The sequence below is a fragment of the Thermobia domestica genome, chromosome 7 (genome assembly GCF_964235325.1).
Source record: "Thermobia domestica chromosome 7, izTheDome1.hap1.1, whole genome shotgun sequence".
NCBI lineage: Eukaryota > Metazoa > Arthropoda > Insecta > Zygentoma > Lepismatidae > Thermobia > Thermobia domestica.
Genome location: NC_137460.1, coordinates 120,142,019 through 120,165,740, shown reverse-complemented (window position 1 = coordinate 120,165,740; position 23,722 = coordinate 120,142,019). Strand labels below are relative to the sequence as shown.

At 35.9% G+C, this 23,722-nt stretch overlaps 1 protein-coding gene across 1 annotated transcript in view; it reads left to right on the top strand.

Annotated features, from left to right (window-relative positions):
* Positions 1 to 456: 456 nt before the first annotated feature.
* The window catches only part of LOC145688930 (uncharacterized), a 366,369-nt gene continuing 343,103 nt past the window's right edge, over positions 457 to 23,722 (top strand). The window contains exon 1 of the mRNA XM_081763096.1: positions 457 to 951. Coding sequence (XP_081619222.1) covers positions 689 to 951 — 263 coding nt within the window. The 5' untranslated portion in view covers positions 457 to 688. The remainder of the gene's footprint in view (positions 952 to 23,722) is intronic.

Here is a 23,722-nt window from a genome sequence, read left to right as displayed (position 1 = left end):
GCAGTTAATATGCGATCCGAACAATTTGTTTCTTCCATTTAGTTGCGTTCACAAAAGCAAGAAGCTTTCGAGACGACAATATTTGCTACTGTTTTATTATTATAATGATATGAACCCAAAAAGTTCAAAGAAGACTTCTGAACTAAATAGTTCTGAAAATGCACGACACTCAGGCAAAGTGAAAGAGACTATATCAAATTATTATTTTAGGTTTTTTTTCTAGTATAACGAAACGATATATCAAATTACATTCGTCTTATGATTTTTATCACTTGTTGGCAACTCTGTGAATTATTATCATTCAGAACAAGGGTACACGCTAGACGCTAAACCACAGAGGATGAGAGCGCAGCATCACCTCTGGAGCGTACGTGATCAGACATGCGCTGAAAATTATCGATACAAACTCATCCTCAAAGCGGCGAGAGGGTATCAGTCAGTATTAGTTAGCACGTGGTAAAGAAAAGTCAAACAAACAGCGATTTTAACTCAAAGTAAATCAGTTAGAAGCAGACGTATTTAAAGTATTTCGTAATTTGTATTGCAGCTTTGACATAAATATATTTTAATTTGGTGGTGCATCACTAATAGATAAAAGAAGAAGATAAAATGTTTGTTGAACACATTTCGTAACACATTTCATACAAATTCGTTTCGGGGAATACCTAAACAGCTATATTAAATTAATATGGGGAACACATCTCATAAAGCCGGACAGAAAAGCGCGGGAAAGTGTGGCCGAAGTGATTCAGACCAGAAAACAAGTTCTGTTGATGACAAATGTGGTGTCATTGATAACAATCAATCGGTGACAACCAATGAAAACGGTTCGGTTCCGCGAGTTGAAGAAGAACGCCCCCAACTGACCGAAGAACAAAAGCAAATGATCAAAGAAACGTGGAAAGTGCTAGAGTCAGACATTGCTCAAGTGGGAGTCATCACTTTCATCAAGTAAGTTGTAAATATATACACACATAAATATCTTCAATTACTTGTTTTGAAATATGTAATCTGTTCTTCATCAATATCTTAAAGGGGACAAATTCAAAGTTTTGTTTCCGTTCGGCTTCTACCACATGATTTAATTTTACTAGACAACTTATAAGATGATGAACAACAAAAATTTAGAAAAGTAATGCAGAAACCGTTTACAAAATGCTATTAAATTTGTGTCTTTGTTGTTGAAGTTTAGCACCGAGGCTGTAGAAGACGTGTACCTTCAGTTTTAGGTAGAAAACGAACCGCAGTGATGCGCTAAAATTTTAATGCGCTTGTTGCCCCGCATAGCGTAGTTGCTAACATTCTCGCCTTTGGTGCGAGCGCTTATGGGTTCGATTTTCAGTGGGACACTTGCTCGAAAAAATGTAAAAGCTTTTTCGGGCCAGTCATCGTGAGTGAGGTTTTCCTGGCTTTTCCTCATTCACATCTGACAAATGCCGGGATGGTACCTAACATACAGATCTCAGGCTGCTTCCTTCTTTCCCCAATTCTTTCTTCATTCCATTTCCCCAATTGGTGTCAACCGTCATACTTGACGGATTAACATAGCCATAGATGCCGAAAGCGCAAAAAAAAAAAAACTCATTTCTAATCTAATCTTTAATGCTCTCCCGCCGGTATAAAACAATTACAACGTTTACCAAAGAAGCATGCGCTTAGCCCCTGGACCAGCGGGCAGTACCAAATGCTGTTAAATGAACCATTAACTACCTTCAGGTCTTTACGTTACAGGACAAAAATCATCAGACGCAATTAGTGACATCACAACCGTTGCCAAATTTCTCTCCTGTACTGAAGGTTTCCGTAGTTTGTTTAATGTAATTTCGTAAATATTAAACACTAGCAGTAATTACCCGCTTCGTTGGATGAAAATAAGAAAAATTAGTAATATAGACCCTATTTCGTAATCAGTCACATTTTGCTATTATTAAAGTGCTGTCTGATATCGCTCATTTTCGATCTTATATATATATATATATATATATATATCCGCCTTCCTAAGTTGCAGGGCTGCTTTTGGGTTTAAACGGCATCGGAAGTGTAGCTGTTAATCTCAGCAATCTCGAAAACTATGGGTTAGTCATTTTGGATCATATTATATATGTCCTCTCCTCTCATAAGTTGTACCACCAACGTGAACGATAAAAACCATTTTCCACCATTCCAGGCCCGAACCTAATCAATGTTGAAAATTTGATCGAAATCGGTTGGGTGGTTCAACAGCTATTAAGTGCCAAACATAATCACTTTCATTTATATATACACTATATAGAATATATTTCCCAAATTATGACATTGTTGTGTTTTGTTGAAATTTAGACCCCATTTTCAACGCTGATCCTACCAGCTCTCCCCGCTGGTTTAGTTACTAATGTATACTCGCCTTTGGTGCATAAGGTTCCGTGTTCGATTGTCGGTAAGAGATTCTTGAAATTTGAGCACATTATGGTAGTTCGGATTACACCTTAAACCTGGTATGTATAACTTTGAACATGGATGGGCCAATCAGAGAGGATTTACTGGCGTTGAGGGCTGTTGTGAGATAATGTATAACAGTTTCATAACAATCGAATAGCCATATTTAATGAAGAAACTCATTTAACGTATACTAACGTCATGATAACACATATACTGTCATAACGGTAAGCAAAATATTTATTTACTTAAAAAGGGACGAAAAATCTATTTCTTTATTTGTCATTTTAGTGGGGAATTTGATTCTTTATTTTCTAAACTAGTCTGTCAATGTTCTGTGGAACGCTGGATGATATTTTTCAAGATGGACATCAGTTATCCAGGAAATATTCTCAATTCAGTTTAAGATTAGGTAAGAAGTATATTTTCAATAAGGGGTCAGGCGGGCTCGATGAAAGGGAGTTAAGTGGGCCGGGACTGACCCGAGGGCCGGCTATTATGTATGGCTGCCATAAACTGTATTTCCACACTTTTGTAGTCTCGGTAAGTTGGTTGGTTTGATTGAAGTTTAGCGGTTCTTTTTCCCCACTGATGCTAAATGAGACGTGCATCTACAACTTAGGGTGAACCCTGGACCTCCATAATGCGAGCAACGCTTACCTACCAGAAATCAAACCTTGGATCTCGTGTACCCAGAGGGGGGGGGGTTTATGATAGTCACTAGACTAGAAGGGAAAGATAAAAATAAAATGACATGAAATGAAATTTCAAGTTTTACCAGTGGCGGATCTAACCCGGAGCCGAGGGGGCCTAGGCACTTTAGTTTTTTAAGTGACTAAACAATTTGAACTACTATTTATATATGTTTTGAAAGTTTATCGTAAACTCATGGCATACTTATCGTATTCTGAGTTCTGGTTGGCCCTTCCCGTTTCTACCCTCTAGATCCGCGACTGAGTTTCACGTCCCATGGTTGTAGTGGTTTTGGGTTAAAACGTCCCACGATTAATATAAGTAAACGAATATGAAGTAATTGGCAGAATGAAAAAAGTGGAAGGACGTAAAAAGCCTACAAAACCCACGGACATTACCGGTATGTTGTTCACCATTAAGTTGCGTGGCCAGGCTTTGTATCAAGGTCTCCTTGAATCAGAGCGTTGTCGAAAATGTAGATAGGGATGTTATACGCATTAAAGGTCCTTAAAAACAATAAAGAAGTATTAAAAATTAAGAGAAAGTAAATCCTTTTTAGTACTTACAAACTGCTATTAAATAAAGTAACAACTATATCCTAAGTTTTCAATCATGTGCCAAAGGTGTAAGGACGCAATTTATAACGTTATAAATGTCAGATAATATGAAATATCTTGAATACAGCAATTACTTCACTTTAATAGCAGCTTGGAAACATTAAAGATCTGCTTTCGAAAGTTGTTCTATCGTTCACACTTGCTTACCTACAAAACAAGGAGAAAAGAAGATAAAAAGAAAAGTGGTAGCGAGTTCCATAAAAAGAGAGAGAGAGAGAGAGAGAGAGAGAGAGAAAGAAAGAAAGAGAGAGAGACTTTATCAAAAGTTGTCGATACGCTTAAATTTGAGCAGAATCTAAACTAAAGTTGTTTCCTTTCAAGAAAAAAAAGGACAAAAAAAGAATCTAAAGAAGTTGTATTTCATGACTTACTGATCATAATAAACTATTTAACAAATAACGTAAGTGAGAGAATTGTCGAAAAAGTCGAATCGAAGATTAAGACGGATTTTTACACATTGCAGGCATTACATACCGAAAAAAAGAACCTAAGTTTTCAGTGTTTGTTCGTTTCCTCATTGCGATGTTTGTCCTCTCACATGGAAGCAATATCGTCATTTAACGTAACCGGAACAAACTTTTAAACTTAAGATTGTTATAAAATTATCTTAGCTTCTTGTAAAATCTTCTTCCTACGTTTAAAATAAGGTTAATTTACTGGAGGTTGAAAATAAATGAAATAAAAATGGATAGATTTTCATTCTCCTTCCCACATAGTCGTAGTTTATTCTTTCTACGTATACAAGCCATCTGAGCCTCTATTCTTAAAAACTTTTACTCAAGGGTCCCAACTTAACAATAGCTCTAAAATAATTAACTCGTATCCTATCCTTCTTCGTTACTCCACGCGTCCATGCGGAGCACAGTGGATCAGTTGTAGAGCTCTTACCTCTGACGCAGTGTTGCCAGATTGGGCTACAAGTAGCGGATTGGGCGATTTTTTTAAGTGTGCTCACTACCGGAATTTCAATTTGGGCTACACGCTACTTTTTGGGCTATTTTTAATTATCTGCAGGCTATAACTCTTAACAATACGCTACTTTCTTATATTCATACATGAAAACACAGATTATTCTATAAAATACCAAAAATGTTGTGTTTATTGCGTATTCGTCTAGTTCAATTTTTCTTTTAGTACTTTTTAAATCTACAGATCTGATAACATTAAACTTTTCTTGAGTTTGCGCTGTTGCAGTATCACTGACCTAGTTGCTGCCTCAGTTAATGCCTAGGTTTAATTGTTATCGGAGCTATGTAAACGTGAACATAGTACATTTAATTGTGTTACTGTACTATTTATATTAATATAGTAAGAGTTGGAATAATAATTCCAGAATTCACGGCTTCCAGATAAATAATTTAGCATTTGAATTATAGAAGTAAGCAATAACTGTGGAAAAAACATACAGTAAATATTGTGAAAGTGTATTTCAGTGCCCATAAAACTGACTTAAAACAAGCATGTCTCCTTGAAAATCAGAAAAGTCAGCCATATGATTAGTGAAAGTGTATAGATGGAAAATAATTCATTTTTATGTTTGGACTACAAATAGTTCAAATCCTCTACTTTTGGCACAGAACCTAGCTATTTCTTGAGATCTAGAAACACTGCTCTGGTGCGTCGGTTCCTGGTTCGATACCCGGTCAAATAAGTTTGTGATAGATAACATCGTCTTTCTAAGTTTTCTTGGTGTATTCTCCTTTCCTCCTACATTTTCAATCCACCAATTGTTCCATCATAATTCACTTGCCTTGCTTATTCATTTCCCTTACAACAGAGGGTACGATAACAGGTCTCGAGTTGTGCAATAAGAGTTATGTATCCTTAAAGAGCATCAAGTACACTGAGAAAAAAATGTAGGTGGCGTACGTAAAAAGATAGGTTACATGCGTAATTCCAGTGGTTTTTGGACTTAACGTACAGCAGACGGTGCGGCACGTAAAACCGGCCCGTCGTAATATTCTGGTATATTGTGTTTTTGGCAACACTTAAATAATCTACCTTCCTACCAAGAGATGGCGTGTCGAGGTCGGGTCGACTTACGTGACCTGCAGCAGTCACGTGCAGCCGCAGCCAGTGAAACTTGTCGAAACCAGTTGAGAAAAAGGCCTCGTTGTGTTAAGCCGGGTGAGTGTCAGTGTGTGATAATGCCGTATTCGATACCCGAACGTGTTGCCATTGTTGAAGGGTTCATTCTCACTGGATCTTTTGTGAAAACAAAGAATTTATTTCGGGAAAAATTTCCAGGACGTTCTGTGCCAGCAAAAAGCACCATTCAGGAATTGATTGAAAAATGGCGGCGTACAGGATCGGTTGAAAATGCTCCCAGGAACAGACGACCATCTGTCTGCACACCTGAATTAAAGATGCAGGTGGAGGAGATAATGACAAGAACTCCTCGAAAGTCAACCAGGAGATTGAGTCAACAGGTTACATACTTTACATTACCTTACAATACATTATATTTCATTTTATGTGTTCACTTTACGGGCCGATTTTACGTGCCGCACCCTGTTCCATCTATGCGTAATTTCCGTATGAAACAATGTAGGCGGTCAGGATCTCACATACAAATGGACGTATATAACATATAGCTGACGAAGGTAACATAAGTATATGCATGTGATATACGTGAAACTGCTAGATGTCAGACATCCTGCAACGGCATAATGTAACATCTAAGGGCAGTGCCTATGTAGCATACGGATAACGTATACTCCGTACTGATTTCTATAGTAAGCAAGAGGATACCGTATATTTGTACAATATACCGCTGTCCGGAGAACGGATTTTTCTGTGTAGTTAGTTAATTACAAAGTTATTAGCTGCAGTCCACTAATAGGGAAAAAGTGTTGGGACTTCAGTTTCTCGCATCTCTTCTATTTATTTGGGAAAGCAGGATAGCGATTTAAATGAGATATTCCAGCCATACATTTGATGTAGAGAGTAGAAAGCATCGAATGATCCAAACAAAAGCAGTTTGTACAATGCGAACATCTTACAACAACGAATAAAGACAACGAGCTTTCTGATAAATTTGTTCGTGCAAATGTCACATTCATGAAGAAACTGATCCCGACTGGATGCACAGGACTAATGCAGCCCCTGAACGTGTACTTTTTCCGTCCTTACAAAAGCTTTGTCAAATTCATTACTGACACAGTGGTACTTTCGCAGGAGACGAACATATGGCACCGTGACAAGTTCTTGAATCTCCAATCGTTTACGCTGTATCAGTTCTGAGCTCCCCTGTCCCGCAACATGGTTCGATTTGCTTTCTACAAAGCGAGATACCTGGATATCGAACCAGAAACATTCCAGATACTTATTCAGTACTGCTTCGACTCCCTTACCACTGAATTATGTTATTGCTGCGTGTCGATGGTCATTGTAAGATGTGCACATTATAGAAACTACTTTTGTTTGGATCATTCGATCCTTTCTACTCTCCACATCAACTGTGTGGCTTGAACTTGTCATTTGAATCACTATCTCACCTTCCCAAATACAAAGGAGAGATGGGAGAAACGCTTTCTTATTGTATTTGCCATAGACACCTATGTTACTTTGAAGTCCCATAACTTTTTCACTATTGGTGGACTGCAGCTAATAACTTGGTAATTAACTAACTCTTTATGTTTTTTAAGGATATACAGGATGCTCTTTAAACACCATAATGCCCCTCCATATTGTATAGGGAGCAGAGACACTTAAAAGGCATCCAAAGTAAATATATCTAAGACATGTTACGAGTACGTTTGTCAACAAGACCTCTGCTGTTAAGCAATGTATCTATTTTTTTTTAACATTTAGCCTACAGTACCTAAATAAATAAACAATCCGTTTCACCGAAATCATTATCAACAAACGATACTTATTTTAGTAGCACAAAAATTAGTTTTTCTCAATTTTGTCAAAAACTACTCATGAAAATTTACCCTCAATTAAGTAATATTGCTTAGCTTAATGTCGTCTATCGATTCATATATGTATTATTTTGGAGAATCGTATAGTTAAACAAAAATTATAGTTCTAGGAATATGTCATAATTTTGAATTATCTCATTAGCTATAGCTACTGTATAACTGCCTCCTTGATTGTGTCATACCTTGTGACTTACATATAAGGAACATACCTTGGGGCTTACTTATTTCCATGTTGATTTATCGTATCCATCACTGATATCTAAGGCGCATCCACGAGGGAGGGAGTCCATCGGGTTCGGACCTCGGCCAAAACTTCCTATCTCTACATACATTTGTACATATTCTCAACACAACTATACTTGTTTATCTGGGAAATGATTGATATAGCATGAAACTTTGACCTTACACTTTATCTGTACTCTCTCAGTTGCAAAAGCAATGTAGTGTTTCCATTTTTTTCTGAAAACATAGGTGAATGTGTTTTACAATTACGTATTGTTCTTTCGGGTGCAGAATCATGCTCGTTCAATAGTATATAGTGGCTTGCAGTATTGGACTTCTCCGAACAAATATTTTCTTGGTGCGCGCCTGCTAATATAGCTTAATTTATCAGGTTCTCTGAACACATAGAAAACTAGAAGCTGGTATAAGAAGCTTTGGTTTGCCTTCCTTGCATTACTATCCAATATTTCATAATTACTAACGTCAGAAGATTAACAAGTTTGTAATTAATACGGAGAAAGTGGTTAAGTAGTTTCATGTTATGAGGTGAAGACTCAATAGATTCTCCTGCTTCTTCATTAGCTTGATATCTTTTAGCTCCTTACTTATAACCTCGTTAGCCCTTACTTCTATTGATTAATCACTAATGACTTGGATATTAAACCTAAAACTTAAAGTTACAAGGCGCAGGTTTATAGTTACACATATTGAAACGAGATTGTCAAAACTTTCGAATGTGCAGCTCGTATTTCAGAAGAAGCAATTCTTTCTTACACGTATACGCAGGTGTTAGGCTTGGGTCTAGAGACAGCTATATATTCCTTTGAGGCTCAAATTTACAATGAGAAGAGTGGCACTTCTTCTTACTTTGCAATGGAGAAAATATCGTGAATTTGTTCATCGTCCAAATCCTAGATCTCGTATATGTATACCTACGAAAGATATATATATATAGGTAGATAGATAGAGAGAAAAAAGAAATAGAGAGAGAAATGCATACAAGTATTTTAAAATAAAACTAAACATATGAATACTAAAACTCATGAATCTTTCATCCCATTTCATAATGGTAACCCCTTTGTAAAATCTGTAACCCATTTATGTATATTATCATACGTTTTTCTTTTGACACTCGGTATACATTGAATAATTTTTCTCAATACCTCAATTAGCCCATGTAACATAATTTTCGAGTTGTCTTCGCTCCCTTATTGGAATATATTTCCCTTATTCAAGGAGAGAAAGATTTAAATTTGAGAACCATTGCTTTGCGGCCAAATGCGGGAGCTCTGTTCCCTTGTGGCTATATGGTTAGTGTGAGCGTCTTTGGCACGGAAGACCAGGATTTGATTCCCGGTGGGAGCTTATGTTGTTCTGATTCCATGTTAAACTGTAGGTCTACGTCTCATGTAGACGATAAATTCTAATCGGCCAACCAACAAAATGCGAGAATACAATTATGATAATAGTAGAAGATATAAAAGGAAAAAAGAAAAATACTCATGGTCACAGTGTAGTACTGTCTGTCACAAACTCAACAATGACCTAAGATCTGCATCCATACTCTGTGTGCGTGATGCATCGCACGTACTATTGTATAATATTCTATTTGCTAGCTTTCACGAATTGTCAATTAAATGGAAACACCCAAAAAGTGCAACTTTCCGTCTTCCATCAGGTTTTGGAAGTTAACATTTATTGTTATTTGAAAATGTCATTATAGTACAACATATGGATCACTTTGTTTGATGACACTCTGCCATTTGCTGGTAACACTATAATTTCGTCGGTACAGAACCTTCGTGGCTTCTGGTCAAGAAATTGTGATACAGGGTTGTTACAAGATTTTTGAAACTAACATCTTTCACAGAACTTTGCAGGAGCCGGTTAAATAAAGGATAATCGACAATGTCAGGTCGGGACTATACGGTGGATGCATCAAAACCTCCCAGTCAAGTTATTCGATTTCTGACGGGTCGTTAAATAAGTATGGAATCTAGCTTTGACAGTGTGGTATATGACACTTTTTTCTTGTTAAGTTCAGGCCATTTCTTTTGAAATGCTCAATGCACGCATGATAATTGCTGACAGTATTGATCCGAGTTTTTCGTTCTGCCTGATGACAGCAACTTTAATTCACGATGCTACTTCAATCCTACCAAACGCACTTAATAACCTTTCTCGGGGTATGGGGCGTTTGTTCCAGACCCTTCAACAACAATCTTTTTCGTACATCATTGTAGTAGGTAGAATGAGTGATGAGCGATTAGGTGGATTAAGTGTATCTAAGGTGACCAAAGGTGTTGCAAGGAACAGTATCCAAGGATATGAGCGTTTACAAACTTGTAGGAAAATAATATTGGCAAAGAATAGTAATGGACGAAAGTAATACCACAATGACAGAGATTGCCGAGTATTGAAAAGCTTGGTCACTCCTATACATTGAGCAATCAGAAAATTATTACAATCCACCTAATAACTGAAATTCCCATCTTTTGCTCCGAGGACAGTATGTGGAGATGGTCGATGAGCTCCGATCTAACTCAGCATTATAATAGGCACGAAGGAGATAACAAAATCAGAAACACAAATGTACTTTATACGCATGAGATCAGAAGTTTTTATGTTTTTATGGTGCCTTAAAGTCACCTTAAAATCTTCTGTTGTGCTTCTGTTTTCTTTCTGAAGTTAGAAATTATATGTTTTTTTCTCTTAGAGTATAAATTACGAAACTCAACTTTTAATTAAATATATTTTGTTTTTCCGAGGATTTTTTAAATTATAACCTGTAGCTAATATGTTTCCATGGATATACACGAATCTAAAAAAATCCACGAATATTGAATTTCTTTGTTCTTACTTAAAGCTGAGATATTATTACACCACAGTTTTTAAAGTTTCATTTTCTAACAAATTACATAGCTATTAGACGTTTAATATTTGATAACTATGAGTTTTCATATGATAATAAATGCTATATGAAATATTCGAAGACAAAATGGAACGTTTGTTTCTCCCAACAAGGTGTAAAATGAAACAATAAATTAACTAATCGTTAGCATGGTTATTTTCAAGTTCAATTGTTTTAATTATATATCAATTTATGAAAGATCCGTCATTATTAAAAGAAAAATAGTATCTCAACAAGGAATAATACGTTTGGTTGGTATTTAATAAAGGTTGGTATTTTATAGACATTTCTATATACTAGTAGAACGCCCGTACTTAGCACGGGGAGAATACGTTTCATTTTGAGAATAAAGGGCTGAATTTGGATTTAAACTGCATCAAAAGTGTCACTGTTTGTCTCAGCGATCCCGAAAAGTATGGATTCGACACTAATATCGGTCATTTTTGATCATTTTTAATTCTCTCCTCCCTGAAGTTGCGAGACTGAATTTTGATTTAAACGACATCGGAAGTGTCACTGCTTGTCTCAGCGACCCCGAAAACTGTAGATTCGACACTAATATCGGTTATTTTCGATTATGTTTAAATATCTCCCTCTCCCCTAAGTTGCACCGTCAAAGTGAAATGATGAAAACCAATTCAGGTCCGAATTTCACCTATGCTGAAAATTTGATTGAGATTGTTCGAGAGTTATGTAGTTACAAACATAGCCACTTTCATTTATTTATATACAGTATATACACCCTGCCTGTCTGTGTATGTGTTCACCCGGAAGACAAAATTCTCAAGAGCTACTTGACGGATTATCATCACTTTTGGACACAATTTAGAGGGTCAAGTGTCAGGGATTGAGTTCGTTTATGGAGCTGATATTCAAACCGGAAGTGGCACAAATTAATCATTTTCGGCTTTAGCGTTGGTCGCTGTAGAGTAAAAACGGTAATAAATAGCTGAAAGCGTTTTTTGCAAACAATTAGGTGTCTCAAGAATATGTTTCATCTCCACTCTAATGTCTTTACTAAACCCAAAATGATAGAAATCTATTTATTTTTCACTATGAGAACCAATATTGAAACTGGAAATTGTAGTTGAGTTATATCACTTTCTGCTTTACTAAATGATAAGGACGAAGATAGAATCTACTCTTGCAACCTAATTCCATACAAATTTAAAAAAAAAAAAAAATCATCTTGGTGTATTACCATTTTCGCTTTATGGCAATTAGTCTTGTAACCGAAAATTGTTTATTTCTAGTTCTCGTACTTCTTATTTAAATAAATAGGTAATGTATACGAGAACACCTTTTCGTCAGACACGGTATCCATAACAGAAAGCCATTTCTACTGACTGTTAGCGTTTCTGCCCTGATACCTGCCAGCAGACAGACGAACACAGCAATTCTGTAGGATTTCTCATATACTTAGAGGTAGTAGTTTCCAAGTCTAAAAGGATTCTTTGTATCACAATATCCTAGTTAATGTTTTAATGTATAATGTATAGAAATTATATTTGTTTATTATTTATCGGTAATTAGAAAGGAAATTTAACCTTTAATTGTGTATCCCTATTTATTAAAGGGACACACAATTAGTGGAGAATATTACGCAAATCTTGTGGCCAATTGCGTGACAAAATTAAACGTAGCAAATGAGAAATACTATACAAAGATGTGGTCATCCTCATTATGGCAAGGCACATATCCATGCGTCTCATTTTGCTCTTGTCAAAGGGCATGTGTTTTATGATATTTTGCATTATTCTCCATATTTTTTTTTGGATCTTGTGCCCTCTGACTTGTTTCTCGTCTTTAATATTAAAAGGTTTTTCAATGACATAATTTCCGCGAAAGAAACGTGATTTAATGTTCAACTACAGCTTTATAAGGATGACATTCGCAAGTATATGCGATGATAGGGCAAATCAGAACTTTGAGTTGTAACTATGTAGAATAGACATAATATTTCTGCCAAGCTTAAACTTTTTCTAACTATTCAGACTAGGCGAATATGCAAACTCTTTTTATCCTTTGCGATGTAAGCATGACCCCTTTTCTCTATGCAACCCAATTGTACGTATTCGTAAGGTTGGTTGCATACTAATATTTGTTATTTATAGTTTGTGTTAGAATCGCTTTACTTCCACCCCTGGCAAACGTTCAACATATTTTCTTGTCTCTTGCTAGATATAATGCCAAGGATTTAAAGGGCAATTTCTCTTGAATTGAATTGAAGTCTTTAAATTTTACTAACTATAGCTATTTACTTCAAGTTAAATGAAATATACTTTAATATGAAATAATATTTGAAAACAGAAACTATTTCATACTAGATTTTTCAAGTAAAAAGTAATTCAGCTTTAGTTTGGCATAGTATTCCACTGACATATTACTATTTTGCATTCTGAGCCTTATACTAACCCACTAATCTCAACAGTACTGCAAGTAGTATCTTAAGCAAGAATGATATTCATAATTATTGCCATATATGAATCGATTTTTAATTACCCATATCTTAAGATCTACTGGAAGAATCACCTCCATCAACTAACTTGATTTCTACCTTTTTCTCTTTTACATCCTGGTCAAAATTGACGGTGGCCCATGAAGCAAGTCTTGAGGTTTTGTGTCACGCAGGCAGACATAGTAAATAGATAAAAGGAGTTTTTGGTCAATCCAGCTCTTTAACAATTATATAGACTTTATTACTTTTCCAAGTGCAATTTTAAGTATCGTTCTGATAAAAATTACGTGAATTTTACTATTGTTTATTTTATACTGTATCTATGAGATTTAATTAAGTGTTACAAAATTTATTCTTGTTCTTATGGCAACATTCCTTATTCTATTTGTTATAAAATCTTGTACTAATAAGAAACACTATGTATTTCACAGAACACAACTTTCATGAAACCCAGTATATTGAAAGATAATCTTAGATTAGAGACTTCAAAGAAAGTACAGTAATTAATCCTAATACAGCAAAAATGGGAAGAAATACTGAGAAATGAGTATTTGATATGGTTTCAACATCCCAAGTATGAGTACTGCTTCTAAGTTTATCCCTCTACTACAACAGAAAGTTATACAGGGTAAAACAGAGGAGACGCATGTTCTTAAACCTCTAGTACTCGGCGACGAGTATGAGTATTGAGAGTAGAGTATTGTGTGTTCGCGGTCGAACAGTTCTTTAGAAACAATGATTCTGTTGTCACGGTTCAATGTCCTATCCGTTGAAAGTTTAACGTCGAACGTCGAGGTACAGTCCCAGATCGAAACACTATACTCCGATGGATTGCAGCTTTCAAAATTACTGGATCTGTGATTAAACAGAAACCACCTGGTCTTTCCCGTTCAGTTTGAACTCTGGAAAGTGAAAAGGGGAATTCTTGTTAGTCCAAAACGATTTACTGGGCAACAGGCTGTTTTTGGATTTTCGAGGGGTCTGAACCCTCAAAACGCAACTCTTGCGTACATCCCTGGCTGGTTGTCCACTAAATTTCGTTCAGATTGGGCAACTAGTTAAATACCTGCAAGCAAAGCCGTAAAGAATGTCTTTAGGCGTGCACGGTCACCAACTTTTGTTATATTTTACCTTAAACCAGTAGTTCTCAATTCATAGTTGCTAACACCCTTACTATTTTTATGGCAAACTATAGACCCAACGCATTTAAATTTTCTTATCTGTATATAAGAAGTAGTTCACAGGCAGATAGCAATGGTAAATTACCAAGCATTGTCTATGTTATAAGCATGCGACATACAATATATAAGTGTTTTGTCCAGCCTTCTCGATTTGGGAGGGGGGGAGGTTGTCCCTTTAACGTGTCTGGGTCAAACATGTAATATACTACAGAATCTAGATGTCATGGGTAAAATCTTACACCTTTTTGTTCTGAATAATTTGTTTTGCACATTTGGCTCAAAATTTGCTACGTTTGGAGAAAAATCAGTTTCTTCATCTAAGCGACTTTTATTGCTATTTTTCAGGTATTGAAGCAACAAAATGTTTGTTCATATAAATGTATGCTACAAAATGAAACCAGGTGTTTCGGTATCATTTCACCTACCACCTTACACCAACACAATACCTTCACCCATAACTGATTAAATGTACATTCTTTGAAACATATTTTAAAGAAGTCATAACTAGAGATCCCAGATTTCTATACTAAAACCCCTTGCACACCCTATGATCATTTACTGTAAAACCCGGGTCCTATGAAAATTTACATTATAGTCAAAATTTGAACTTGTTCTTTCATGGGGGTAGGGTGGCTCAGTGATAGAGCGCTTATCTGTGGTGCGTGGGATACCTGGCTTGATCCGCTGCCAAGTAAATTTGTGGCGGATAACACCGCGTCCGTGCCTTTTATCGGGGTACTTCAGTTTCTTATCACTTTTTCATTTCACCAATTATTCCGTCAGCATTCATTTTCCTTAATCATCGTCTCCCTTAGCCTAAAACAGCATGATTATGGGACGTTATACTGAAATGTTTCATTTCATTGCACTTGCTTTTTAATAAAATATAATAATTAATAATTATAGGCCAACATTCACAAAAAATGAGTGATGGAGAGTATTCTTATTAATTGAGTATCGATGACTAACAAAAGTTTTTCTTTAAAAAATATCACAAGAATGATATTACTTTATAGAGTTTTGAACAATTTTTGGGAATGAGAGACGATGTAAAACCGTGACGTCTGAGATCCGTAGTCATTACAAATAAATTAACAACTTCATTTTGCTCCTTCGTACACAAAGTTCTGAATTGTATTGTCATACTCGAAAGGATTTCTTACAAATGAGCTTACGGAATCTGATAGAGGAAAGTAATCTTTGAATCTAGTGGCTAGTAACCTTTGAACCTGTCGATTCTTCATCACTGAATTGCAGGAATGACTTCAGTGTTGAGAAACGACGTCACTACCACCTTCAATTCGGCTTGCACACAGCTGAAATTTTATTATAAATACTGTTGCAATCTTACCGTTTGACTGTGTTGTTCGATACAAGCGATTTACTGATTTCACAAGTCGCGGACTTGGAAGCATGCGTTTGCAGAATGCCTCACAGACAAGTAGAATCGATGCCAAGTACGTTTACAATATGAGCAATTCCTGTTTTGGATTTTTTTTGCAACGTCATAAGAAAATAACGTAACATTCTCTTTGTAACGTTAATTCTTTCACCAGCTACGTACAATATTCCCTGATTCAAAATGTTTATGTAATGCACAGGATTATGTAGAATAATTGAACACAGTTATGCACTTCAAATATATAATATTATCTTTCAACTTATATCTCGTTCGCCACATTAAAATATTATACATTCAGAGTACACAAGATGGTTCGTTACATCTATATTTTTCAGTTACTACTAGCTGAACCTGCGCTCTCTACACAGCATATCATTAAAATACAAAGGCTTTGAACTATAGCTATAAACAAACTTTATAAAAAAGGATGTATTTAAATAATAATTTACTTAAAGTACACACTTTAAAATATTGTCTTTGTTAAACATGAAATCACAAATAACCGTAAGTCAAAGGTTTGAAATCCAAGGTTAGAGTTTGGAGTTCAGGCGTTTATTATTATTATTATTATTGCCAAAGAGAGGGCGTAACCCTCTAATGGCTGCGATTTGTTTGTCTTAACATGAAACCTAGTATGCTCAAATAAACATAAATTGATGATAAAAGAAATTTTCCGAACCTAATCCCTTCCTTTTTTTTAAAAAAAAGCGTTTTTATAGCTTTTGTAGCATTTTGATAGATAGTGTTGTCACACTTCGTACAATTGTACTAAATTCAGCCCTTTTTGTCATTTATCGGCCCGTTGGTACAACGCTGGTATTTTCAGCTCCTTTTGTAAAACAGTTGGTACAATTCTACCCAATTCAGCATCATTTGGCAAATACTTGTCACATTTTTAAAAGTTGTGTTTCCGTATGTGTATTATGCGTATATGTGCTGCACTAGTTAGAAATAATAGATACAATTTTAACTTAAAATTATTAATAATGTGTTGTTATGTCTTCCAGGGAAGCTTCTAGGACCCTTGGCTGGTTTTACATTTTTGTTTTTACAAATGTCACTTTATTTATCTTATATTCTACTTACAGTCTTTATTCTCTTTCGGTCGTGAAAAAACCGATAATAAGGGGCAATAATATGTATTTTAATATTTTATTATTATAACGTACAGTTTACACACGAACTGTGATTTGTTCCTCGTTATATATATATATATATATATATATATATATATATATATATATATATATATATATATATATATGGCCATAATGCCATTTTGGTTTATTGGTCACTTTGAAATAGAGGCAAGTTTGGTTTCCGTACAATACATACCGAAGATGATAACTGTTTCCCCTCTTAATTTGCGGCCTCTGTTATACTTTCTATGTTGGGGGAAAAGTTTCATCTACTTCCACGGTTGTTCGGGAACCTCCTATTTGGATGGTTTTAAAAAGAAATCTTTAAAGAGACCACTTTCTTGATTTGAACTCTTGGAAAGGGGGTTGAGCGTTCTAGAACTTTACCTCTTTTAGTTTCGTGTTATAGTCATGTACTACACTTGTGTAAAACAATGAAGTCAGCCCTTTTTGTTTCAATTTGGTACTACTTTTCAGCCCACTCCTCAGTTACGGCAACACTGGCAACGACATTAAACAAATAAACAAATCGTCATAGCAACCAAAATAAGAAAATCTCTCCATAGGATACAAATGTTTAAATTATTTCTTCTTCTTGATAGTTTGTGCCTTTTAAATAGCTCCTTTTGCCCATAAATTTTAAAAAATGATACTTAGAAGTACATAAGAAATATACATTACTTTTGTATCTTCAGAACTTAAATTATGTATATGATGTTTGACTGATTGTAGTATTTGCAATTCTGGGCAAAAAGTTTCGATATGGCAACACTGTGTAGCCTGAGAGTGGGGATAACGCTCACTCAGTGAACTGTTAGTGCATGTTAGGCAGGATGGGGGAACGGCTGTCTATGGAACAGCCTGTGCATTATGTGCCTTTCTATTATGCAACAAACAATTAGCGGAAGCAAAATGGAGGATGCGTTTGGATGGAGGTCGAGTTTGTAGGAAATAGTCCCTGTGTGTTAACAATGTCCAAAATGTAAGAACATTATGTACACAATTTGGCCGAGCTACAGGAAGCTATTACAGAAGAGTTCCACAGGATACCAGTATGGATACGTCAAGCTGCTTGTGACAACGTTGCTTTTCGTCTCCAGGCATGTATCGATTTTAGATGGTGCATTGGTGCATCATGCCATGGAGAACAGAGATAAAAAAATTCTTGTAAGAAAAGGTTTGAGAGTAATGCTTTTATGTTCACGTTATGTTGATAGTTTCTTTACCGAAGCTTTTGAAACTTCATGTGCATAATTATGAGTATATCAAAAAAATATTTTTTTTAAAGTTTAATTGAAAACTTTGGGGCAAAAAAACCGTCAAGTCCAAAAAGTGAAAGTGTAAATGAGATAGCTCCACAAGGGTTTCTCGTTATCCGATTTTCTTCAAACTTGGCACATATATACTAGACCGAAAATAAATCGCCACGTTTTTTTTTTGTTTCTTTCGGAAAATAGGTTAAAGAGGCCAAAGGGACCCTTTTCAAAAAAGCGTCCCCTTGACTAAAAGCGCCACATTAAAGAACGAAACTCTGCCGATGTAAAGATAACTTCAAAGTAGGTAATACAGGTTTTCTCGTTTTTGCGAGAAAAGAGTTTCTAGGGGAAATGGCTTCCTTCGAAATGACAAAGGAACCCGCACAATCCTTATGAAAATTAGATTTCGGTGGAATTGCTTGAAAGCGTTATATGTTGTAGATATTGTGTGCCTGAGAAAAAGTCTCAATGTCCTCAACCAAAAATCACTGACCGTTTGGCCACTACAGGGCCACTTTTTTGAAAACAGCCGAAAATAACGATATTGTGGAGTTCGGTAAAAATTACTGAAACCGTGATATGTAGTAGATATTTGAATCCTGAGAAAAAGTCTTAACGGACATAACCACCAATCACTGACCGTTTTGCCAGTACATGGTCACTTTTCGAAAACAGCCGAAGATAACGATATTCTGGATTTCGGTAAAAATGACTGAAACCGTGATATGTTGTAGATATTTGGATCCTGAGGAAAAGTATTAACGGTCATAACCACCAATCACTGACCGTTTGGTCATTACAGAGCTACTTTTTTGAAAGCAGTCGAAGATAGTGATATTCTTTATTTCGATGAAAATCAGGGCCGCCCACAGGGGGGATGTATGGCGCAAGCTGCGCCATTGAGAAAAATTTCGGGGGGGATTTTACTCTACTTTCGAACTAGCAATTTTACTATCGGAATAGCATTAAAACACGATTTTGAGAAGCTAATTTTCAAAAATTTTCCGGGGTGAACCCCCGTAGCCCCTGCTTCCATACTCGATGAATGAAGAACCGCGCAAGTATCCGTATGAAAGGAAAGGTTGGTTCGTTTTAAGAGAGAAGGGCCGCCCACAGGAGGTATGAATGGCGCAAGTTGTGCCATCGAGAAAAAAATTGGGGGGAATAAAAAAATTGGGGAAGAATTTTACTTAAATGTCGAATAAGTAATTTTGCTGTCGCCAGAATAACATTGGAACACGATGCGATTTTTTTTTTAATCTCGAGAATGAATCCCCCTACCCCTTGCTTAGAAACTCTATGAATGAAGTACCGCGCAAGTTGCTATATGAAAGGATGGGGTGGTAGGTTTATCGCTTTGTGTAGGTAATTTACCCATTTTCTGCTGGGAGCATTTATTTATTTCTTATTTATACCATGTACGACACTTAATTAGTAACGCTGTTCAATTGCTAAATGATGTATAATAAATGAATTAATGATAATATTTTATATAGTTTTCTGTTTGTGCGATTACATTTTCCAGGGCCTGCGGTAAACTGAAAACCAGCTCAAAAATGGCATCACTGTGTACAATAGAGACTTTCCGTGAGAGGTCGCTCCAGTAGTATTCTATATATTCAGCTCCATGTATTGTACAGAGTGAACCAACTAGGCAGTTGTTCGTTTTTCGCAGATCCTGGAAAATGTAATCACACATTCACACACATAGAAAACTATAGAAAATATGATCATCCATCATACATCAAGTAGTAACAGAATATTGTTACGTATTATATGTCGTCCTTAATAAATAAATAAATAAATGTAAACGTAACCGAACAATAGATCGGTTAAAATAGCCTGGTACTGTGGTTCTCTCATATAATTTTATACTGCGTGAAATGACATCAATAAAACGACCTCAGCACGCACTCTGTATAGTATTTATCTCTATGACTTAAAGTGGAGAGAGAATGTTTCAGCAGACTACTAATAAAAGTAATGCCATTTTTATAATTACTACTGCCCCTACTACTACTACAAGCATTCTATAATACTACTACAGGAAATAAAAACAACAACAAAAATAATAATTACTAGTACTATAAAAACTACTGCTACACTGGGCAATTGTTTTTAGAGGACTTGAGTTTTGAGGAGGGAAGAGATTATTAGTTTTAGGGGGGAGTGCGCCATCAGCTTTGGGGGGGATGGGCACCCCTGATGAAAATGACTGAAACTCTGATATGTTGTAGATGTTGTGATCCTAGAAAAAAGTCTCAATATACACAGCCACCAACCACTGACCATTTGGACGCTACAGGACCACATTTGTGAAAACAGCAAAAGGTAACGGTATTCTGGATTTCGGTAAAAATGAATGAAACCGTGATATGTTGTAGATATTGTGAGCCTGAGAAGAAGTCTATCTGTACAGCCATCCATCACTGACAGTTTGGCCACTATAGGGCCATTTTTTTTTTTTACAGGACGGATAGGGATTTCAAGAAAATCGTAGACACGTTGGCGGACTTAGTACCCTTTCTGATTGTCACAGGGACATGAAATATACCTCGTTGTGAAGATCATAGAACGCAGATTCCAACGAGTTAATGTTTGTGCCCCTCGTGCAAACCCATAGAAGAAGAGGAAGATGAAATATTTGTAAGTATATTCTGGAATTTTGGTGGAATTGTATGAAGGCATGAAAAGTAATATCCCACAACCCGGAGAAGGGATGAGGAGAGTAGCGGCTAACATTATTTAAGCATAGACAACATTCCGATGTTCATCTTGAAGAAGAAAGGAAAACCCTGGTAATCCCTAGACAATTTTTCTCAGGATCATGACATCTATAACTTATCACAGTTTCATTCATTTACAACATAATAAAAAATATTTTTATACCCAGCCGTGTTCAAAAATCTGGACCTGTAGTGGCCAAAAGTTCAACAGTTGATGATTGTGTCCATTAAGACTTTCTCTCACGATGAAAAGTTCTACAACATATTACAAATTTATTCATTCTTACAGAAATCCAGAACATCGTTATACTTGGCTGTTTTCAAGACCCCATGGTGACCAAACGATTAGTGCACTCTAAAAACGAGTAGAGTTTGAGAACCATGAAAATATAGTTAAACATTGTATGGCCATTGGAAACATATTTCTTGTTACATAAACAATATTAACATTATTTTTTATGTTACCAGAATCATGTGAGGAAATTCGTTTGTGGTACATAAAACATACCATATTGTTATTGCTTTTATAGTTGCACGCATAATACACATAGTTGCGTGAACAATATACATGGTTGCACGTATCGTTCCGTGTCGCGTATGCGCTGGTCAACGTGAAACACGAACAAAGACGCCATTTGCAATTTCAAGAACGAGGAGTCTTACCAATAAAAAAGAAATAGTGTGTATGTCCAAAGGAATAGCAAGACAGTTATTAAAAACATTGACTCTAAATGAACTCATAGAGAAATGTGAAGGAAAGTTTATTTAAGGAAGTTTATCCATTTTATGGCATGTATATGACCATAACATAATGAGCCATGTTTCTAGTACAAATAAGCACACTAGATGGCAGCATTGTTACTCTTGTAAATGCTGCCTGAAAGTTCACTTCATAACATTCCTTTCATAAAGGATTACAGGAAGTATAATACTGTCTGTCTTCCGTTGTATAATTTTATTTAAAAATACATATCTCAGTACGCTTTGCTTATGACAGAAAAGTACAACCAACTGAAATTGTCACTGTTACTTATAAAATATTCCTGATATTAATGCAAACAGTATGTCAATTTCATAAATACTTGGGTATAACATTTGATCATCTTACATGGCGTCCACACCTCGCTACCGTTGTAAGCAAAGCCAAAAATAGATTACATTTACTTAAATGTCTCATAGGTACAACGTGGGGTCTCCATTCTTCTACGCTAGTGATGGGCAAAACGATTCATTTCGGAGAATCGATTCATTTACTTTGATTCACTAAAATGATTCGATCATTTAATTCGTTCATATGGATTGGTCGCCCGCGCATTCCTTTTGCGCAAGTGAATTGGTTGGGAATGATTCGCTCATTGAATCAGTTAGGTTTCCGCGCATCTCTTTTGCGCAATGAGTTATTCGATCATATGAATCGCTTGTGCTACTGCACTTTTTTTCTGCGCAACTTCATCTTTGCCATATTACACGGACAGCGTAGCATTTGGGTGAGTGGAGTAGCTCGGGAACTCGTAAGCTTCAGTGCAATTATGAAGTTTCAATAATATGCTGTTACTCTATTCTCATTGTTGTTATTTTTGCATCCTGCTTTCATATTAGAGGTTGAGACAAACACTAAGACTGTTGCAATCTCCACGTTTTTTCTGCCAACTTCAGTTTTTCGAGGTAATATTTTGTTGAAATATACTCCGTAAGATTTTCACGGGATTGAGCAGTTATAACAATTTATTTTCAACTTCTTTACGAGTTGGAGGAAAATATAGAGCTCTGTATAGGCGACATTTATGCTTTTGGTTTTAAATACAGAAAGCATTATACAATGAGTCTGTAGTGTTATATTCATTTCTAGTGGGTATTATTTGCCCAGGTCATATAAACTTTGTAAAGTACATATCATGTTAATGGATTTCTTTTGTTGTTGTAAGTCAGAGTTATACCCTGTACGGTAAAGAAGATGCGGATGATTAATTAAAGTAAATTGTTATTTCGCAGTCCATTCTATTCTATCCTAGGGGTCACCGTGGCTCACTGAGAAAACTCTTGCCTCCTTTACGCGGGGTCCCTGGTTTGATCCACTGCTAAGTAAGTTTGTGATGTACATCATCATGTCCGTGGGTTTTATCGGGTAAACCCACTCCCCTTTCCTTCCATATTCTCATTCTAACTATTCTTCCATCGTCATTTACTTGCCTTAATCATTCGTTTTCCTTAGGCTAATGGACATAAACATGGAAGGTTAACTGCAAGATTTCTATTTTATTCTATTATATTCTAAAATATGTTCTATTTTATTCTTAACCCTCCTACTACCGTGGGGTCCTATATGACCCCAAACTAAGTTTAACAGTGTGTAACTTGCGTAATATATTACATTAAAAAGTGAAAAACATTGGATAGCAAACATGAAAATCCAATGTTTTTTACTTTTTAATGTAATATATTACGCGAGTTACACACTGTTAAACTTAGCTTGGGGTCATATAGGACCCCACGGTAGTAGGAGGGTTAACTGGAAGAGATACTGATCTTCTAGATAGAGAAAAAGAGGGAGTTTGCACATGAACATATACTTAATACTATTGTGATAATTTTAAAAGATTTAACTCGGGGAGATTATGAATAAACGTAAAATGAAATGAAATTTTAAAGTTTTACGTTCCATAATTATCATCGTGTAGACTAAAAGAAACGATAATGATGAGAATGAATGAAATGGTGAAATGAAGGAAGCGAGCGAAAACAAGAGAACCCCCAGAAAATCCACACATATGGTGTT